The following is a 21,624-nucleotide window of genomic DNA, read 5'->3' on the forward strand; positions in this document are numbered from 1 at the left end:
CCCTACTCCCGAAGGACTCAGGGCGGTGAACAGCCATAATAAATACAAATAAATAAATACAAAAATAAATACAATTTTAGACAGGATAGGTCTCAGCTCAGCTTTTTCCTTCAGCTTACCTGGAATCAAGGTGCAATTGGCTTGCCCAGTTATATGATGACCCAAACAAGTAACTTTGGTGCCACTGATCCCAGCAGGGAAGGGGGGGACCAGCAAGCTCTGCAATTTAGAGGCACCGATTTCCGTCTTGCTCACAGGGAGTCCCTGGAAAGTGAGACTGGGAGCAGGTGACCCTCCAGTCCAGGAGCAGACGAAAAGTAAGGCAGAATCATTTTGCACTGAAGTCACAGAACAACGCGGAGATCCCCAAGGAGCTTCTAGAGAGCAGTAACAAAAAAAAGAGAGAGAGAGAGAGAGAAGAGAATGAGTATTCATTCATGCACTTTTCTGAACTCAGAATATTTTAACATTGCAAAAAAAGAGGCAAACAAGCTTGATATACTTGTATGGACCATTCTTGTCATGTCAAACAGCAAACAACCTGTACAATAAGCTATTTTTCTCTTGGTGTTCTCCATCTCTCTCTCCCCCCCCCTCTCTCTCCCTCTCCCTCTCCCTCTCCCTCTCCCTCCCTCCCTCCCTCCCCTCTCTCTCTCTCTCTCTTTCCATGGACCACCACATGCTTTGCTTTTAAAACCCAGTTCCAATAATTGATTAGAGGGGTGGGCTTTATTAGGAAACTACAAGTTAGACCACCCATGCTGGGTTCCATGGTGGAGTGAAGGTTGTGGTGCTCCTAGACGAAAGACAGAGCAAGACGCAAAGGCTGAGTTCACCAGAAAGGACCACAGAGGGCGTTTTTGTTGGAATTCTTCACAATCTCAAGAGCAGATTGAGATGAACAGCTGAGCTGGTTCATTTCTTGAAGCTCGCAGTTTCTTTCCCGTAACCCAATCGCCACTTAACTTTTCTCTTCCTGAAATTCAGTGTTACTCACAGTCAGCATTTTTCAATCTTTCCTACCAGTCCAACCAACTCAACGTCTCCCGGAAAAGTGCAGGGACATTATTCTTAACAACGTACCGCGTTTATGTTCTCAAAGCACATCCGCAATCACCCCAACTCAAAACCCATTTCAGGATGGTCATTTATATGAGTGTCATTCTGAGTTCTGGGCCACTTTTCTGTTCCAATGGCAGCAGTATAGTGCAGCTCAGCTGGCTCAGAAGAGGGAGAAAAATCCATGAAAACAGTTGCTTTGAATAGAGATCAACCCAGTTTGCAATGCTGGGCTTAATTTCCATAGGTCTTTGCCACGGTGGCCCAGGGGTTAGAGTGCAGTACTGCAGGCTACTTCTGCTGACTGCCGGCTGACTGCAATTTGGCAGTTCAAATCTCACCAGGCTCAAGGTTGACTCAGCCTTCCATCCTTCTGAGGTCAATAAAATGAGGATTTGTTGGGGGCAATAAGTTGACTCTGTAAACCACTTAGAGAGGGCTGAAAAGCACTGTGAAAAGGTACATAAGTCTAAATGCTATCACTCAGCTCAGTCCTTGAATCTCTCTCATCTGGTTGACCATAGGGTGGAGAAAGGAGGAAACGATGGTAGAGATAGAAAAAGTAAATAATTTTATCTCTTATTTCTTTGACTTCCTCCTTAGTCATAACTAGTATGACTCCTTCAATAGATAATTCGATATACAGCTTCCAACCTGAAACAGGTTGTCTTTACTCCTGCTATACAGGCAGACCGAGCTCCATTTTGGATTTCAAGGGTGTGTTTGCGTGTAGCAGTCATGTAAAATCTTGTAACTTGGGGTGTGACATAAGGTAACATCTGTAACCCTCTGCTTGAAGAGCTTAAAGCATGATAGATTTATACATACAATCCTGAAAGCTCTTCAAGGCATTCTGGGTACTATAATTTCTCAACTGGCACTTTTGTATTGAAAATACAACATATCTTCTCCTTCTCCTCACCTTCCCTCCCTTCTTCCTTCTTCCAGTTCTATTCAATTTGACGAAAGAAACTTCGCTCCCGGAATTCTGTCAAAGAACACAACTTTGGAGACCTTTTCATCTATAGAGGATAGTGTTCCTCTCCAACTCACCACGACCAACTCACGATGACCAACTCACCATGGCCAACTCATTACAGCCAACTCACCACAACCAACTCACCATGGCCAACTCATTCCAGCCAGCTCACCATGGCCAACTCACAATGACCAACTCACCATGGCCAACTCATTACGGCCAACTCACCATGGCCAACTCACCACGACCAACTCACCATGGCCAACTCATTACGGCCAACTCATCATGGCCAACTCACGATGACCAACTCACCATGGCCAACTCATTATGGCGAACTCACCATGGCCAACTCATTACGGCCAACTCACCATGGCCAACTCATTACGGCCAACTCACCATGGCCAACTCGCTGCAGGACAATAGTTTATACTAATATCAAAGAAATGGTGGAGTACAATCATTAAAGAAAGGATGCAAAAGGAGGGACAGAATGAAATGGGAATGTGGCAAAAAAAATAAAATAATGTTTTATTTATTTTAAATAATTAAATAGAATTGTTCAACTGTCCCGCAGTGAGTTGTCCCATGATGAGTTGGCTGTGGCGATGGGTGTTTCTGTATGTGAGAGACAGAAAATGGGAGGGAGAGATGGAGAGAGAATGTACGTATTTAGAATAGAATAGAATAAGAGAGTTGGAAGGGACCTTGGAGGTCTTCTAGTTCAACCCCCTGCTTAGGCAGGAAACCCTACACTACTTCAGACAAATGGTTATCCAATCTCTTCTTAAAAATTTGCAGTGTTGGAGAATTCACAACTTCTGGAGGCAAGTTGTTCCACTGATTAATTGTTCTAACTGTCAGGAAACAGCTGTGTTACTAACTTGACAACTGCAGTGATTCACTTAACAGCTGTAGCGAGAAAGGTCGTAAAATGAGGCAAAACTCACTGAAAAAGTGTCTCGCTTAGTGATGGAAATTTGGGGCTCAATTGTGGTTGTACGTCGAGGACTATCTGCAAACCTTTCCAGAAATATGTTTCAGACCCTTATGTGCTAATGTCTTCTGGACACACACACATCCCACCCACAGCAGGGAAGAAAGATAAAGGCAAAATCAACTAACGGACAACGTTGATAAGACGAGTATTACGAATTTGTAGCTTCGTCTTCTGATTGATAGCCAGGCAGGAATACAGCCCTCCTTGATTCAGCTGCACTCTGTGGAGCGGCAGGACAGGCGAGGAAGGGACGTCAAGGTCCATATTGTCGGCCACATTCCAGTAGATCTTTGCCGGGGGGTTGGAAGGTGCCAAACAAGTGAGATTGACAGTGCTGTTCACTAGCACAAAACTCCCTGCATTTGAATCTTGCTCAGAGGACGAGACAGTAATTGTTGGGGTCTCGGGACCATCTGGGTGAAATCAAAAGAACATTAACTGTACTCATGCAATATCTGTTTGTTTATATACAACCTATCGGGCTCATCTGTAGGGCCCTGGTGTCAGATATGCTTCCTTCAAATTCCAGGAAAGAAAGACCCAAACTCCATATTTTATAGAGATTAGTACTTTTACTGAAATTGAAATGATCGCAACCTAGGTAAAGCTGGAAGTGAGCAAAACGCGCGAAATAGCATCTAGATAGCATCCCCTCCCCCCGTGTTCATCATCCATCATCCAATCCAAAGGTCTCCCAAAGGTCAGGTGGAATCACGTCTGGCAATGACATCCATCAGGAATGTGTGACAGTTGGTCTAACGGCTCCTTTGGAGAATAGGTTTCATTTCTTGGAAAGACACCTCCTGCGCTCTTCCCCCCCTCGCCCCCCTGACTGGTTCCCCCCCCCCCCCGTTTCTTATGGCAGCTGAAGCAGTGAAAGCGGAGGCTGACATTCGGCCCCTCTGCAGAAGGGACGTTAGTCCTAGATAGAAGGAAAGAAGAGAAAGAGGAAACAAAATATATACAGGAATTAAGGTTTATCTGGGTATTTTGTATAGAATTGCTGTACTTTCTTTGGAGCCCGGACATCCCGTTTATTTGCCCATTCAGCTTGAGACAAAGGGAAATGTTTCCAGGCCACCAGATATTGCACTTTACCATGGTGTTTCCTAGAGTCTAAGATTCCTTTAACTTCAAAATGTTGCTCCCCCTCTACGAGTATGGGAACTGGAGGGGAGCTTTGGTTAGCTCTTAGCGGAGACGAGTGTTCAGGTTTTAGCAAGCTAACATGGAATACAGGGTGTATACGTCTCAGCGTTTTTGGCAACTCTAATTCCACTGTTACTGGATTAACCAATCTAATCACACAAAATGGACCCACATACTTGGGACCAAGTTTTTTTGACTTTTGGGAAGTTTGTAAGTACTTAGTGGAGAGGTAGACTTTATCACCCACTTTATAGACATGTGTTGCGGACCTTTTCTTATCGGCTTGTGCCTTATGGGCTTGGTGTGCCTCATCTAATGCTTTTCGAGTTACTGCCCAAGTGCTCTTTAATTGTTCAATCCAGTCCATCAAAGAAGGGTTTTGGGGATCATCTTGTGGTAGTTCGGGGATTGGTACAAAATCTTGGACCGATACAACCTTAAACGGAGTGAAACCGGTGCTACTGTGTACGGAATTATTATATGCCACTTCTGCAAATGGTAATAAGTCTACCCAATTGTCTTGTTGGTAATTTACGTAACATCTCAGATATTGTTCTAAAACCCCATTGGTTCTTTCACAAGCCCTGTTTGTTTGGGGGTGGTGACTGGAACTTAGCCCTTGAGCTCAAAAACTCCTTCCAGAAGTTGGAAGTAAACTGTACACCCCTGTCCGAGATTATTCTTTTTGGAGCTCCATGTAGTCGGTAAATCTGACGAATAAACAGTTTTGCAAGGGTTTTTGCTGAAGGGATCTTTGAGCAAGGGATGAAATGTACTTGTTTGGAAAACAAATCTGTCACCACCCAAATGACAGTACACCCTTCACTCTCTGGCAGGTCTACAATAAAATCCATGGATATTTCCTTCCACGGGGTATTCGGTCTAGCCACACTTTGAAGTAATCCAGGTGGCTTCCCTGGAGGTCTTTTAGCCGAGGCGCACACTGGACAACTAGCGACATACGCCTGTATATCCTTCTTGAGTGCAGGCCACCAAAATTCTCTTAACCAAATGTAGAGTTTTAACAAATGCAAAGTGTCCCGCTGCCTTGGCATCATGGGCATATTGCAATACTGTTACTCTTAACTTGGCCGGAACATACAATTTCGCCCCAATCCAAGGTAGTCCATCACGGAGTGTACATTCATTTGAGTGATTCTTAAACCACTCGTCAGTTTCCAGAGCTTCCTGCAATTTTTTAAGCAAGTCTCCCGTGAGTTCTGGCTCGGCTTTTGCCTGTGCTCTGGTAGTTACTGGTACTGCCAATTGTGTCGAGGGGATAATAGGCTGAACCATCTCCTTTTTGATGTTGTTGTACTGAGGCAATCGGAGGATCCCTTTTGAGCCAATGCCCTACCCAGGGGTGGGATTCAGCCGGTTCGGACCAGCTCAGGCGAATCGGTTACTAATTTTATATCTGCTTCGCCGAACCGTAGTTGCAAGGACTGTCTGGCTCCGCCCACCCCACCTCTTCCCTCCCAGGAGTCTCTACGTGGTCTGTTTGGAATGCCAGGCAAGTGGAGGATCCACATAGAGGCTCTGGGAGGGCAAAAAATGGGCCTCCTGGAAGTTCCGGAAGTCCAGAAATGGGATGGTTTCCGGCCTCCGGAGGGCCTCCAGAGCCCAGAGGAGGCCATTTTCAACCTCCCGGAGGCTTGAAAAAAGCCTCCAGAGCTTGGGGAGGGTGAAAACACCCTCCCCCCCCCCCCGCTGTGGTGCAGGAGGATGTGAAGGCCACACCCACCAAGCAACCGGGCAGAGAACCGGTTGCTAACATTTTTGAATCCCACCCGTGGCCCCACCTACTATGTAGCCTTGGACTGTGCTGCCTCTTATCTGACCATTCCCTAGGCAGCAATCTCTTCTCTCCCATTCCCAAGGTCATTCCCACATACCATTATTACACCCAGGCCATGGATCTTATTGATGGATGGAGCTACTTAATTTGATGGAGAACTATTTATCTAGAGAAAAGGAGCCGTATCTTCTGTACTTTCAGCCAGTCCCTGTGATACACAAAGAGTTTGCAAGGCTGGGAATATCTGCTTTGGTTTGCATCTGGGTTGAACTTCCTTCTTCCCAAAACATTCAGAGAAAGGAGATGCCAACTTCAGGGACGGATAAAGTCATTCCATCCAATCCTTTGCACATGGTGGGTACCAATGGAACGTTAGGAAAAGTTTTTTAACGGTAAATTTGTGCAACAGTGAGATTTTTTTTTTTCCAACTGAAGTTTGGCTCCCATTCATGAGATTTGTCCAACCAGAGCCATCAGCCAAGGAATTACATTCACTGGCTAAAAGGGTCCATTTAATTTTACAATTCTACAGCTCTATCAAACAGAACATGTAAAACTGGCTATGGCAAGGGTTAGGGTTATGGTTACGGGTTAGAGTTAGGGTTAGGGTTAAGGCTAGGACTAGGGTTAGGGTTAGGGTTAGGGTTAGGGTTAAGGTTAAGGCTAGGACTAGGGTTAGGGTTAGGGTTAGGGTTAGGGTTAGGGTTAGGGTTAGGGTTAGGGTTAAGGCTAGGGTTAGGGTTAGGGTTAGGGTTAGGGTTAGGGTTAGGGTTAGGGTTAGGGTTAGGGTTAGGGTTAGGGTTATTTATTTATTTATTTATTTATTTATTTATTTATTTATTTATTTATTTATTTTTATATGCCGCCCTTCTCCGGAGACTCAGGGCGGCTTACAAGGCGTTAAGCAATAGCCTTCATACTTTTGTATATTTTATATAAAGTCAGCTTATTGACCCCACAAACCAGGTCCTCATTTTACCCACCTTAGAAAGGATGGAAGGTTGAATCGACCTTGAGCCTGGCGAGAATTGAACTCGCAGTAATTGCAGGCCAGCTGGATGTTAAATGCTGCCTTAGTAGGAGGCATTAGCCTCCTACGCCACTCAGGCTCCTCAGGGTCAGGGTTCGGGTTAGGGTTTGGGTTTGGGTTTGGGTTCGGGTTCGGGTTCGGGTTAGGGTTCGGGTTAGGGGTAGGGGTAGGGGTAGGGTACTCACAGTAGACAGTAAGGTTGGCAGTAGCAGTGGCATTGCCAAAGGGGTTGGAGATGGTACAAGAGTAGACACCAGCATCAGTCCGTAGAGGGTCTTTGATTTGCAGGTAGCCAGATGAACGCAAATAATGGGGATCATCATCCAGGCGGTGACCATCCTTGCTCCAGGAAACAGAACCATGGACTGGAGTGCAGTTGAAGGCCACTGAGCTGCTTCCTTCTATCACTTCTGCAGATGGTGGGATCACAGAGATGTTGCTCACCTTCTCTAAAGAAACACACATGTATGAGCTATCTATTGTATTTTTCAAACAAAAAAACCAAGGCAAGGACTCTCAAAAAAAGTCCCTCAAGTTAATGAAGTGACCTGCTTATATGGAAGTAAGATTTTTCTTGCAGTTCTTTGTGCAACAAAAGTCAGGACTAAGGCAAGCAGCAAACCATGATGGCCAGAACCTAGGAGGCGCGTTCCCACAGGAAAGGAGATGAAAGTTAAAATGGGATAAGGTAATTTGTGACTGCTTTGAGATTTCAGAAGTATCTTGCGTATTTGTGAGCCTGGAATATCGTATGAGCAAGGAGAGATTCCACCTGGAAATAAGGAGAAATTTTCTGACAGTGAGAACAATCAACCAATCGAACAGAAGTTGCTTCGGAAGTTGTGGGAGCTTCATCACTGGAGGCTTTCAGGAAGAGACTGGACTGTCATCTGTCAGAAATGGTGTAGGGTCTCCTGCTTGGGTGGGAGGTTGGTGTCAGCACTTCAACCTGCATTTACTCTAGTGCTGACATAAGAAGGAGAAGAAGGGGGCAGCTGGCAAGAGGACGGTTCTCACCTACTTATTTTCCCTGAAGATAATATCCCCTAGGAGATGAGATGGGAGGGGGGACATTCCTGGGAGCTGAAATAGTAGATATGGGGAGAGTGATTTGGAAGATGGCCAATGAGACGCAGAGAATTGGGGAACGGAAAGGGAAAGTTTGGGGTCAGGAAGTCAGTGTTGGCTACGCCACAATCGGGGACAGATTGTCGTGCTTAATAAATGAAAGATTTCATCAAAGATTATTTGTTTGGAAATGCAATTTATTTTATTTGAGATGACATCGAAACCTGACAGTTGGACTAGATGACCTACAAGGTCCCTTCCAACTCTGTTAATCTGTTAATCAGTACATTTGTTTGGATGTAGCATGTGATGCCACATGGACACAGAAATGTGTTTTGTTAACTAGGTTGTGGCACAGGGCTGGGGAGAAAAATATGGACTTCAAAATACAGCTGACTTACAGCTCCCTGAATCTCTGATCATTGGTGTGCCAACCCACAGCTGTTGGGGACTGAAGTTCAACACTAACAATTATTGGCTCCAAATTTTTGACAGAGCAAAAATTAAAAAAGAGAGGATAAATGCATCAGAAGAGTTGGCTAGCAAGATCAGGAACTTCCTTTTTAATAGGGCTGTTGCAGGGGTGAAATGCTCCCGGTTTGAACTGGATCGCCCGATCCGGTAGCGATGGAGGCGGGTGGTTCGGAGAACTGGTAGCAAATATCACTGCCCCCCCCATGCCCAGCTGAGCCGCACAATCATCAGAGGCTTTTTTTTTTCACTTTTAAAAGCATTTTTTCTACAACCTCTTCGGCCAAAAAAATGCTTTTAAAAGTGAAAAAAAAAAAGCCTCTGATGATCACGTGGCTCAGCTGGGATAGTCAAAGGCTTTTAAAAGAAAAAAAGCCTCTGCTGATCAGGCAACTCAGCTTGGATCGTCAGAGGCATTTAAAAGAAAAAAAGGTTTTTTTTTTCTTTTAAATGCCTCTGACGATCCAAGCTGAGTAGCCTGATCATCAGAGGCATTTAAAAGAAAAAAAAAGCCTCTGCCGATCAGGCAACTCAGTTGGGATCGTCAGAGACTTTTGAAAGCATTTTTTTTACAAGCTCTTCGAAAAGGTTGTAGAAAAAATGCTTTTAAAAGTAAAAAAAAAAGGCCACGCCCGCCCAGTCACATTACCCCCCCCCCCACCAAGCCATGCCCACAGAACTGATAGTAACAAATTTTAGATTTCACCACTGGGCTGTTGAGATATTAGTGGCACCAAAGAAAGCAGCTTCATAGCAATGGCATTTAAACTTGGTCCAACTCACCATAAACTCTAATAGTGATGTTTCCCTTCTGGGCAACACTCCCCAGGGGGAAGATCTCCACTGAATACATGCCGGAATCTGTGGTCCTCAGGTCAGAAATATTGAGGTTGCCATGCACGGGATCCACGCTGAACTGAGACTGGAAGCTGGGATCTACCTCCACTGTAAAATTTGGACGCAGGTTTCCCATTGCCAGGATGGTCGCATTCCTTCTCCAGATGATAGTAATTTGGACCTGAGCAGAGGGTAAAGAGAATGGAATGGGGAGAGAAACAGAATTCCCAACAAGCACAGCCAGAGGGAATGAAGATAGAACAGGGAATAATGGGGCTGAAAACAGAGAGAACAAGTAAGCAGTCAATATAATTTTCTCTGCTATCAGTGGAAACACAACAATCATTGCAACGGGAAAATTGCACAAATTTTCATGACCACTTGAGGGCAGCAAAGAGTTTTCTTGCAACCCTTGAATGACTCTAGTGTTTAAAGCTGTGGTGGCGCAGTGATTAAAATGCAATATTGCAGGCTAACTCTGCCCACTGTCTGGAGTTTGATCCTGACCGGCTCAAAATTGACTCAGCCTTCCATCCTTCCGAGGTCGATAAATTGAGGACGCAGATTGTTTGGGGGCAAAGATGCCGACATTTGTAAACCGCTTAGAGAGGGCTATAAAAGCACAGATATATAAGTCTCAGTGCTATTGCCATTCAGATTTTTGCTGCCCAGATATGGTAGCCCTTGCAGAGGGGGAAATGACTGCTATAAAAGGCAACATCAAAATTAAATGCAAATGAAGTGGAGAATTTTGGGTGGATAGGAAGCTAGACAAAGCACTTTGGCTCAGCCACACAGCTAAATGGATCAGTTCTTCCTTGTATTAATCAACTTCCCATTATGATATAAAGCCACTCCTGCCTTCACCCCTCATTCAAGGAAATGGTCAGTTATTTACTTTTCAAATAACTTCCTAACAATCATGGAGTTTTTGCAGCAGACATCAAAACATCTTCCCCCATCTGCATCCGAGCCGTAAATCCAAGCAATGCCAATTTAAATAAGTGGCTATCCTCGAGCAATCGCTTCTGTCCGTGTGAATATAAGTAAATAAGCAAATCAACACATAAATTTTCTTAGATTCCTTCCACTTTCTCCATCAACTCCCTACACTGACACTCACCCAATTATCTCTGTCCTTCCATGGGCCATCAAAGAACCATAAAGATTGCTTAAAGACTGTGGAAGAGAGATAACTTCCCTGTTCCAGGTTCACGCAAAGAACACATTTTTTAAAATGGATAATAAACCATGCGACTTGGCTCTTGCCAAATGTCTAGTTTTTTAAAAAAAAACATGTACAAACATCAATGTTCAGGCATCATTATCTCAAAAAAGAACTTAAGCTTGTCAAGACAGCTTCAAATATTGCTGCCCGTGGTCACATTTAAAACTCGCTGAAGTTGGTACCATGATGTTGCACTCCCTGGAAGGGAGCAGTGGGCCTCAGGCCTAAAAATGTTAGCTTTAAACCTTGTTTAAGTATAATCAACTGGCCTTTTGTTTCCCCAGAAATGGCCAGTTTCACAGAGTTGTGCGAAAAGCAGGGTGTATAACGTACTACATTTGAAAATGAATAGGATTTTAGTTTAATTTAGTTTAGTTTATTCATACTTATATGCCGCCCTTCTCCTGAAGGACTCGGGGTGGCTCACAAAGATAAAACAACATAACCATAAAATTAATACTAAAATAATCCAATTAAAATCCCCAAGAAGTTAAAACTAAGACTCCCAGCAGATCAGGCAATTTGTTGGAAAAACCATGTCTTCAGGTCACTGCGGAAACAGCGGAGGTCGGGGGCCGTCCGGAGCTCAGTGGGTAACCCATTCCAGAGGATCGGTACGCCCACAGAGAATGCCCTCATCCTAGGTGCCATCAGCTGACATTGTCTGGCCGATGGCACCCGGAGGAGGGCAGTCCTATGTGAACGCACTGGGCGGTGGGAAGCCGGTAGGAGGTGATCCTGCAAGTACCCAGGGCATCCAATATTTGTGCATCCAATATTTTCCTATCTATTTACTAATTCCTGGGCCCAATTATTATAGTTAAAGAGAAAGGAAAATTGGATCTTTCCTTTCCTTTCCTTTCCTTTCCTTTCCTTTCCTTTCCTTTCCTTTCCTTTCCTTTCCTTTCCTTTCCTTTCCTTTCCTCCTTTCCTTTCCTCCTTTCCTTTTTCCTTTCCTTTCCTTTCCTTTCCTTTCCTTTCCTTTCCTTTCCTTTCCTTTCCTTTCCTTTCCTCCTTTCCTTTTTCCTTTCCTTTCCTTTCCTTTCCTTTCCTTTCCTTTCCTTTCTTTTCCTTTCCTTTCCTTTCCTTTCCTTTCCTCCCTTCCCTATACTGAAATAAGAATTATATTAAGAATCCTTACTACCACCTTCAGTTTAACTAGAGAAGGAAGATAAACGCTGCCTTTCTGTAAGATCCTAGGCTGAATGAAGCTGGTTTGAGGCTAAGCATAACATGGGAACCCGATTGAAGTGGTCAGACAAAAATAAAATTTAATTTTAAAAAAACACACAAAAAAGGTTTTTTCCCCCGCCACCTTCCACCCTCATTTCTGTAGCCTCAGCTTTCTCTCCTAATTAGTTGTAATGAACATTATATAGTCATGAGCACTGATATTAAAACGCAATCCCCAAGCTTGCCAACAGCTGTTTTAAATTTGTATACATTTAAATAAATTAAATTTCTGTTAAATAATTTACTTCTACAAGGCAGGCCCATCACCATGGCATTTTACTAGAAAAAGAAAGCTAGAATTTCTTAATAAGTAATATCAAGAATTGCCATTTCGATTCTATTCCTCTATGATTTTTTCCCCTAAGAGATAAGCTCCCAAAGACAACCCCCCCCCATCTCTTCATGCATCAATAGAATGTTTGATTGGTTTCTTTTATGCAGAAGAATAGAAAAGTATATACTTACAGTACGTAGCAAATATAAGTGGGTGTTATAATAATGAATTCCAACCCTGGGCAAAGATCTATGTTTTTCAAACTTGGCAACTTTAAGATATATGCAGTTCAATTCCCAGAATTCCCCAGGAATTGACAGGGGAATTCCGGAAGTTGAAGCTTACATGTTTAAAGTTACTAAGTTTGGAAAAACACTGCATTAGATGATGCTTTAGGTATCTTCTGAACCTCACATTTAATGACACGAAGGACTTCTGCCTGGTAATTAATTATAAGGCAAGAGCAGGGGTGGGCTGTTGGGGGTTCACAAGGGTTCGGGAGAACCTCTAGCTAAGATTCTGTGCAGTTCGGAGAACCCCCAAATCCCACTCCTGGCTGGCTCCGCCCCGCCTACCCTGCCTACCCTGCCCCGCCCCTCCCAGGAGTCCCCACATGGCCTGCTTTGAATGCAGGTAAATGCAGGGTGCCTGCGGAGGCTTAGGGAGGGTGAAAAATAGGCCTCCTTCAGAGGGCCTCCAAAGCATTGGCGTGTCACCCAAAATGTCATGGCATGTCACCTTTGCCATGCCTGTCATAGGTTCACCATCACTGGGTTAGAAAGAGCCCTCCATGAAGTTGGAAGACAGGTGCAGAAGTAAAGCCATCCCAACTTTTAGTTATAGCAATAGCGTGTAGATTTATATACCGCTTCGTACTGCTTTACAATCCACTCTAGGTGGTTTACAGAGTCAGCTTGTTGCCCCCAACAATCTGGGTTCTCATTTTACCCACCTTGGAAAGATGGAAGGCTGAGTCAACCTTGAACCAGTCAAGATCGAACTGCTGGCAGTGGGCAGAGTTAGCCTGCAATACTGCATTCTAACCACAGCGCCACCACAGCTCTTTTATTTTTATCGTATGCATTTTTTTTGTACTTTTAAAATTCTTTTTTTAAAAAAAAAACATTGCAAGTTGCCCAGAATCATGTTACAGTGAGATGGGTGGCAAACAAATTTAATTAGTAATTAATTAAATAAAAATAATTAAACAAAGCAGCCTGCCAAATCAAGTCTCAAGGCATCAAGGTGGAGTGACTCAGTTTACAGCCTGGAAGGACCACTTAGAGTTAATGGATGGAACCATCTGGATCAAAGGATTGCCTCAAGGCACACCGGAGACCTTTTTACACACCTGAGATACTCCCGAAGCAAACTTTTAACTTCATTGTCCTCCTTCAATTATTCCCAAATCCCGTGTTTTGTAAGGGTGGAAGCTGAAAACACTCGTCGCCAGGTTGGGAAACAAGAATGTTAAGAATGAAACAGGCTTGGCGGCCATTCTAGAAGTGTTTTCAGTTTAAGATTGACATTTTGACCTTAAAAATCCTTCCAAAATGATTTTTTTTTAAAAAAACAAAACAAAACCTTCATTTCGAGCTCAAGTTACTACCACGCTCAAGAGCTCTTGAAATGTTTTGCACAACTCAAATGCTTGGGTTGGGTTTTGACTTAATATGCTGTGTGAACTCAACGAGTTTGTAGCTTATTCAACAAACCATGGCTTAGCACAATGAGAATGCTAGGAAGAAAAAGGATTAAATCGGACACCTGAAGTTGCCTCAGGATGAACTGAATCGCTTTATTTATTGAATTATTTCCCTGCTAAACCACTGTGCGGAGGGATTGCTCCGTCAACAGGCAATTCAAATGGATCATTCTATTATTGGAATAGCTGTAACATTATAGATATTGGAATAAGCTATAACATCTTCTCATTTCAACGCTCCAACCTTTGACATAAGCCTGGCCAAATTCACACCTGTTCTACTAAAACATAACTTAACCCGTGAAATCAAATCACTTTAATCTCCCCCCCCCCAGCACCTCATCTACCTCACTACAATCTGGTGAGTTATCTTCAGCGGCTTTAGTAGTCTTAATCTGTTTCCACCCTCTGGGTAGCTCAGGGGTGGGTACTACTTACCTTTACTACCGGTTTGTAGCGGGAGTGTGCGCATGCGTGCACTTCTGCACATGCCCAGAACCTTCTGCGTATGCACAGATGACCCATGATGATGTCGTGGCAGGTGGGCAGAGCCTCCCACCGGTTTTACTACCGGTTCTATAGAACCGGACAGAACCAGGAGCACCCCACCACTGGTGTAGCTCCTGTCTGAAATTCATCGGCACACATACAAAGTGATGAAATGCATAGGCTGGCCCCATCCCCACATTAATATACATGGGGCAGAATGTCTGATGGAGACCCAAGATGAGTTCAATCATTTATGGTCCGTCAACTGAGCACCTCAAAGAAGTAGGACTCTGAACTTGAAGGACTTAGGCAAGTTCATGAGAAGATTGCTGCTAGTCGTCTACTCTCCTGCATCAGATCTTCCACCCAATACAGGACCAAACGGATAGACAACTAAGACAATGATATCCATGAATGAGCACAACTCTACTCCTTTCCCTACGTCCTTTGAAGAGACACAACAGGCCTGAACAGGCCTAACTTCGAAGGCTCATAGGGTGGCTTGGTCTCTCTTCTCTTTTCCTGGTCTTTAGCCTACTGAGAATACAAAATAGCAGTCAAACTTAGAAGCAGCCTTTTAATGCTTCCACATTGCGTGAAGCTATTGTCCCAAGCATATTATGGGGAGCCATAAAATGAGAAAATTGACACCTCCCTCCTCCCTGTTTGGCTGAAAATGTGGCATGCCATGCCACGAAGCCCATCTCCAAAGCTTCCTCCCGTCCTCCTTCCATTTTCTCTTGCAAGTCCATTTATTGCCTGTCAGCACCACCAAGGAGAAGCAATGTCCTCCGATTGAGTGGAGCCAGGCTAAATCCCAACCCTTCCTTTTTTCCATCTCCAGCTCCTTCGAGCCATCCATATAACAAACCCTGAAGCCAGCAGGGCCTCCAGGTCTGAGCCCTTGTAAATTAAAAGCTGAACAACAGCATCGGCCACACGCCAGGGGCTGCATTAGCAGGAGCTGAGTGAGAAAAGCTGGGAGTCAGCGGGGGAAGACGACAGGAGAAGATGGATGAAAATTGGCTCAGTGGGAGCTCAGCAGCCACCACAAGCTGTAATGGATGGGCCAGCCCCCTAAGAGGAAAGAGAGAGAGAGGGGTAGGGATGGGAGAAGGCCATAAATCTAGCAGGAAGGGGTCGGAGGGGGTGAACACAGGAAGCCCTGTGCTGGGCTCCGGTTGAAGAAGGCATTGATCGAAAGGTGGCTATCTTTTAATTGCGAAGGTTTCTTCCCCCCCCCGAGTCTTCATTTGAGGTTAACAGGAGGAAATCAGCATGGGAACACTTTGGCTAGGATGAAGGAATGGAAGAAGCCCTGCTGTCTGTCCTGTTGCTGTTAAGGGAGCCACCCGCTCACTTCTATCCATCACCAAAATAAGGTGCCAACTGAAGATGGGAAAGTTGAGACAGGAAAGAGCAGAGATTGGCAGGTAGAAATGCTATTCTTAGACCAGGGGTGGGGAACGAATGGCTCCCTTTATGACTTGTGGACTTCAACTCCCAGAATTCCTGAGCCAGCCAGTTTGAAGTCCACAAGTCATAAAGGGGCCATAGTTCCTTTTGGGTCTAATAATGGATAAAAAAAAAAATTGAACTTTGTTACTATAGATGTTGACAACAGCAAGACTATTGTTTGTGGGGAAAAAAATTGGAAGGACTCTTTGATACCTGCCATGGACGAATGGTTGCAGAAGCTGATGGAGTTGGCTGAAATGGCAAAACTGACCCCTTTGATTAAAGAAAAGAACACGAGTATTTTTGCTTCCGCGTGGAAACCGCTTCTGAACTTCATGCTTGATGTGGCGAAGAATGAAACTCTGACTTTGGGTTTTACAGATTAGATCGATAGATCTATATAGAAATGACTCATCCATACTATTATGGAAAAGCAAAAAGCCGTGATTTGATGCTAATGCCTGATTCTACTGCAACAGAGAGAGTTGGAAGTCAATGCTTTTTCTTTTCTTTTCTTTCCCCTACCTTTCCTCACTTTTCTTTCCCTTTTCCCCTCCCCCTCGCTGCTCTACTTTTGTATTTTATAATATTTTATAACTTCATAAAAATGTTTTTTAAAAAATAATAATAATAAAGGGTCCATAGTTCCCCACCCTTGCCTTAGACAATCACCCATGTGCCACCATTACTATCCTCACATTGCTTTCAAGCCTGTAGTTCAATCAGGCAACTCCTTTAAAATCAGTGTTGGTTGCCTTGTTCCCAGAGATAAGGAGATAAGTCATGGTTGATTTACTGAATGTGTTACATTCACACAACATCACTAAGCCAAAGGTTTGGGCAGGGGTAGGCAACCCGCGGCTCTGGAGCCACATGTGGCTCTTTCATCCCTCTGCTGCAGCTCCCTGTCGCTGGTCGGCTCCACAATTGATAGGGCTTTCGGTTAGGACAGGTAGAGGAAAAAGGACGTCGTGCTAGGATGAGACTCTATGATGAGGGAACCGGACTTCCGGTGGGCAGAGGAAAAAGGACACCACGGTAGGAGGAGACTCTATGGTGGGGGAACTGGACTTCAGAATTGAACGGGGGACTTCTGGTTAGGACCTTTGTGGCTCTTTGAGTGTTTAAAGTTGCTGACCCCTGGGTTGGGGCTTGGATGATGAATAAACCAGTTGCATGAACACCTTTCTTTTCCCAAAGTACATTCATTACTTTTTCCTAATGAGAGTCAGGCTGGATCTGAAAAGTCAAGGTAAAAATAACATCTGCTTTGAGTTGAGCTCAACCACCTGTGATTAGAAGTACACACTGTTGTGGTTTTGTTGTAGAAAATACAGAAGGTTTTGCCATTGTGTTCTTCTGGAGTATTTCTTTCATTTTCCCAATCCAGATAGATAGATAGATAGATAGATAGATAGATAGATAGATAGATAGATAGATAGATAGATAATAAATAAATAAATAAATAAATAAATAAATAAATAAATAAATAAATAAATAAATAAATAAATAAATAAATATGGAGCAAGTCAGGCTGCACATTCTAAGCTTGGTTAGTGTTAACCTTGGTCAATTCATTTTGTGGCTTTCGCTCGTTGGGTGAGCCCAATCTCAAGCTTGCAATTAGGTGAAGTCAGTGGCCAAGTTAAGCAAGTTGGGCGAAACTCTGCTTTGCACCCTGACCTCTTGATTATTGAACAGAGAAAGGCAGAATGCCAGCAATCTCTGGCCAACGCCCAGAAGCTCCGAATGGCCCACAGAAACCCAGAGCGCTTATGGCAGGGGTGAAATGGTCCCAGTTTGGACCGGATCGGGCAATCTGGTAGCAATTGTGGCAGCTGGTTCGGAGAACCGGCAGCGATGGCGGCGCGAGGCTCGGCCCACCCACCTGGGTGTCGTTACTTCCTGGTTTTAACCAGGAAGTAATGTGTTTTTTACCCTCTGTGCATGCGTAGAGGGTCCATGCATGCATGTGATGCGCATGGATGCATAAGTGAAGCGAGCGGGCGCACATGGCGTGTGCACTTCTGAACCGGTAAGGAAGGTAAGTAGATTTCACCCCTGGCTTATGCTCTGAAATTGTACACATACAGAGATACACAACGCTCCTTGCCTCAGTTTTTTTTAAAAAAACTGGATCAAAGGGAACAGAGTTAAAACACAGCAATTTTCAGGCAGCAACTAAACCTTTCAAATCACCACTTTAAACAAGTACCATTTCTGAGACAGACCATCCAAATTTAGAGGGGAAAATGCCATGACAGCTCATACGGGGGAAGCTGAAAAGTCAGCAAAATATTTGTTTCATTTTTTTCCCCCTCTCCTCAAAGTGGACCATTTTTAGATGAGGCGGCTTCCACGGCACAGTTCTGATTGCCAAAGCCAACTGTGCTGCATAAATACGCTTGTAAGAATAAGATGGCAACCTGGGGGGATCTTGTGTTGCTGGAGTGGAGGTGTGTCACACGCCCACTTCTGTATGCCGGGTGTGGCAAATCAAAAGGATTTGGTGACTAAGTGGTGGCTCAGTGGCTAAGACGCTGAGCTTGTCGATCGAAAGGTCGGCAGTTCAGCGGTTCGAATCCCTAGTGCCGCGTAATGGGGTGAGCTCCCATTACTTGTCCCAGCTTCTGCCAACCTAGCAGCTCGAAAGCACGTTAAAAAAAAAAAAATGCAAGTAGAAAAATAGGGACCACCTTTGGTGGGAAGGAAACAGCGTTCCGTGCATCTTTGGGGTTTAGTCATGCTGGCCACATGACCACGGAGACGTCTCTGGATGGCGCTGGCTCTTTGGCTTTGAAATGGAGATGAGCACCGTCCCCTAGAGTCGGGAACGACTAGCACATATGTGCGAGGGGAACCTTTTCCTTTACCTTTAACAGCTCCATCTTTCTCAGGGCTCTTTTAAACTGGGGTGGGGTGGGGGATTTGATGCTTTGCACAGGTGAGTCTTAAGGCAGTTCATTTATTTATTTATTTATTAGTCCTATTTATATGCCGCCCTTCTCCGTAGACTCAGGGCGGCTTACAATGCATTATAGCAATAGCCTGCATATTTTTTTGTATATACCTGCTTATTAGGGCTTTGGGCCCCCCCAAGCGGTGTTGTTCTATACAAAGTTGGCTTATTGCCCCCACAATCCGGGTCCTCAATTTACCTACCTCGAAAGGAAGGAAGGCTGAGTCAACCTTGAGCCTGGTGAGATTCGAACTTGCACTAATTGCAGGCAGCTGGCAGCTAAGTGCTAGCACTTAACAGCACTTTAGTCCGCTGCACCTCACTACAAGTTCACCTTCAGCTGAGCCTCCTCGGATCGAATTCCTCCTCGTTGCCCCAAATACGCTGCTCTTGTAGCAGGGCCAGCCCCTGCTCCCTTCCCTGCATTTCAATTCTTGTTCCAACCCAGCTGATGGGGAGAGACAACCCTCGTACCCCTTAGGAATAGGACAAGAGCTTTGCTTCCTTCCTCAAAAGCGACTCAGATTCTGCCAGAAGCCAGAAGGATCAGACCAGCTGGTGGGGGAGGGGAAAAAAGAAACCCAAGAGCCCAGTTTCCTAAACTCACCCAGCAGGGAAAGCAGACAGATGGTCAGGCTGGAAGAAAAACGGACGCCCGGATGCCAGCAAGCCATGCCAGCTTGGCTCAAAGGTGGGGTGGAGTGGGAGGAGGTCGAGGCACAGAAGGACACGGAGATCGAAGAAGGGCTCCCAACCCCGAGTGCCAAGGGAAAGGCAGGGCCTCTGTTGGAGATGCCGGAAGGCAGGTGTGTGTATGTGTGTGTGTGTGTGTCACCAGGTAGCGGAAGGAAGAAAAAAAGAAAGAGCAGCAGCGAACCAAAGGCCCAGGAGGAGACCTAATCCTCCCCCTTGGGGCAGTGGGCCAGGCGAAAAGCAGTTCAGCTATTCAAGTTATGCACCAGCAAAACCTGTTGAAAAGTCACAACAAAGGAGGGGAGGAGCGTATTCAAAAGTCAGCTGGGGAGCTGTCAATTATTTTGCAAGGGTTTGGAGCAGGGCACTGGCGGCAAGACAAGGGTGGGGGGAGTCCTGGCCAAGGTGGACCTCATGGCTTTGGAACAGGATTTCACAAAGGACACTTGGCTATCCAAAATCACAGCTCTTGGCCAGTGGAAATTGGATGCACACTAATCCAGCACCCCTCCCTCAAATAAATCTGCATGATTGGTGGGGGCGGGGGCCGAACCCTGACTTCGTTTCAAGGCACCCTTTGTGCTGTCTATAAATCAGGATTACCTTCTGGCCTCCATAACCGCCGAACAGTCCAAGCGTATCTGATGCAGAATGACAATAGAGTTATCTGCTTGTGGCAGATGCTGATTGACAGGCTCAAGGAGGGATTTAAAGAGAGCCGGGGCAGCTAAATTTTGGCCAAACTTATGTGGATGATGTGCAAGTGTTTTTGGGATCACCAAAGCCTTTAAAGATATTAAATCGCTCATTGGCACGTTTATCCCTTTCCTAGCGCTTCTGCCAACAACCTTGTGTTCGCACTAGGCAAACAGCAGGAAGAAAAATTCCCAATGGCGAAGGAAGCTTAGGTTTTTTTTTTTTATTATTATTATCGCTCTTTCAAAGACGGCTGAGGCTTCTGCTCCAACGGATGTCAATCCAAGACTAGGAGTTTTGTGTCGTTTGGCATTTTTCTGCACTCTTCCTTTTGCACCGCTTGCAATCTCTTTTAAAATCCTTTCCCCTTGACCAAGTTTGCAAAGACCCCAGTGCACTGTTGGCTACAAACCATTGTCTCTGCAAATTTGGCTCTTCGCTATTCTCTACGGACAAAACCAGGGTTCTTTGTTGAATCTCCGCTCCTGGTTTTGGGGAAACTCTACACAGCTATAGATAAACAGGCTGATTAAACAGGGTTATATACTACCAGCTGGCAAAAAGTCTATAAAACAGACTCGGGCCATGAAAAATCCCGCTGAACGGAAGTGTGTGCAAAGGGGGATTTTCTGGAATGCTGAAAATTCTGCTGAATGCAGAATTCAGCACAAAGATTTTGAGTCCACTGAAGGTGCTTAGATGTTAATCTCACGTTGCTGAATTCCAAGGGCTGCTCACAAAACGCATCGTGTGCCGATAAACCAGCAACAGCACGACCGTGTCAGATCTCGTAACTACTGATTTTATTTATGTACACAATTTATATCCCATTGTGAAATAACCCCTGGATCGATTAATTAATCGTATTTCGATCCTGCTGCAGTTATAAACTCCTGGTGGCTCAGAAAAGGTGGCAAAATATAATCACATCATCATACATAATAAAACATACAATACAGACCTTCCCCTCACTCAATCTCTGGCATCAACACCCCAACACCTTTTGCAAAAGCCTTTTCTTCATCTAGAACAGTGTTTGTTTCTCAACCTTGGCCACATTTAAGGTGTGTGGCCTTCAACTCCTCAAATTCCTCAGCCAGCCAACCAGGTCTGTAGAGACTAGCTTCTATAAAACTACCCAATCTTGCTTTATTTTCAGTACTGACTGCAGAATGGTAAATTCTGGTTTTAAAAAAGGCAACTTGTTAATCGTGCAGAGCTTAATCCATCCCAACCTAAAGACTTAAGAAAGTTTGTTTTCCTTTAAGGAAGGGGTCAGCAACTCGTGGCTCTGGAGCTGCATGTGGCTCTTTCATCCCTCTGTTGCGGCTCCCTGTCGCTCAAAATATGCGTCACAACCACCGATGTGTGATACCATCCGGCACACGATTTTTTGAGCTTTTTGACCCCCAGTAGGCCAACCATGGATAAATCCAAGAAAACAAAAGTTTCAGAAGAAAACAGAACATTTAATTAAACTACATATGCTAATTCTGTGGCC

The 21,624-nt window shown here is 44.7% G+C and overlaps 1 protein-coding gene across 1 annotated transcript in view; it reads right to left on the minus strand.

The window, feature by feature from the left end:
* VSIG10L (V-set and immunoglobulin domain containing 10 like) overlaps nt 1–19,408 on the minus strand; it is a 33,437-nt gene extending 14,029 nt beyond the window's left edge. The window contains exons 1-5 of the mRNA XM_070949957.1: nt 19,342–19,408; nt 9,335–9,664; nt 7,198–7,461; nt 3,161–3,448; nt 120–377 (exon numbers count right to left, since the gene is read on the minus strand). Coding sequence (XP_070806058.1) covers nt 120–377; nt 3,161–3,448; nt 7,198–7,461; nt 9,335–9,664; nt 19,342–19,408 — 1,207 coding nt within the window. The remainder of the gene's footprint in view (nt 1–119; nt 378–3,160; nt 3,449–7,197; nt 7,462–9,334; nt 9,665–19,341) is intronic.
* Between the last annotated feature and the right edge of the window lie 2,216 nt (nt 19,409–21,624).

This window comes from Pituophis catenifer, unplaced genomic scaffold (genome assembly GCF_029215685.1).
Source record: "Pituophis catenifer annectens isolate HBS135680 unplaced genomic scaffold, rPitCat1.0.hap2 SCAF_9, whole genome shotgun sequence".
Classification (NCBI taxonomy): domain Eukaryota; kingdom Metazoa; phylum Chordata; class Lepidosauria; order Squamata; family Colubridae; genus Pituophis; species Pituophis catenifer.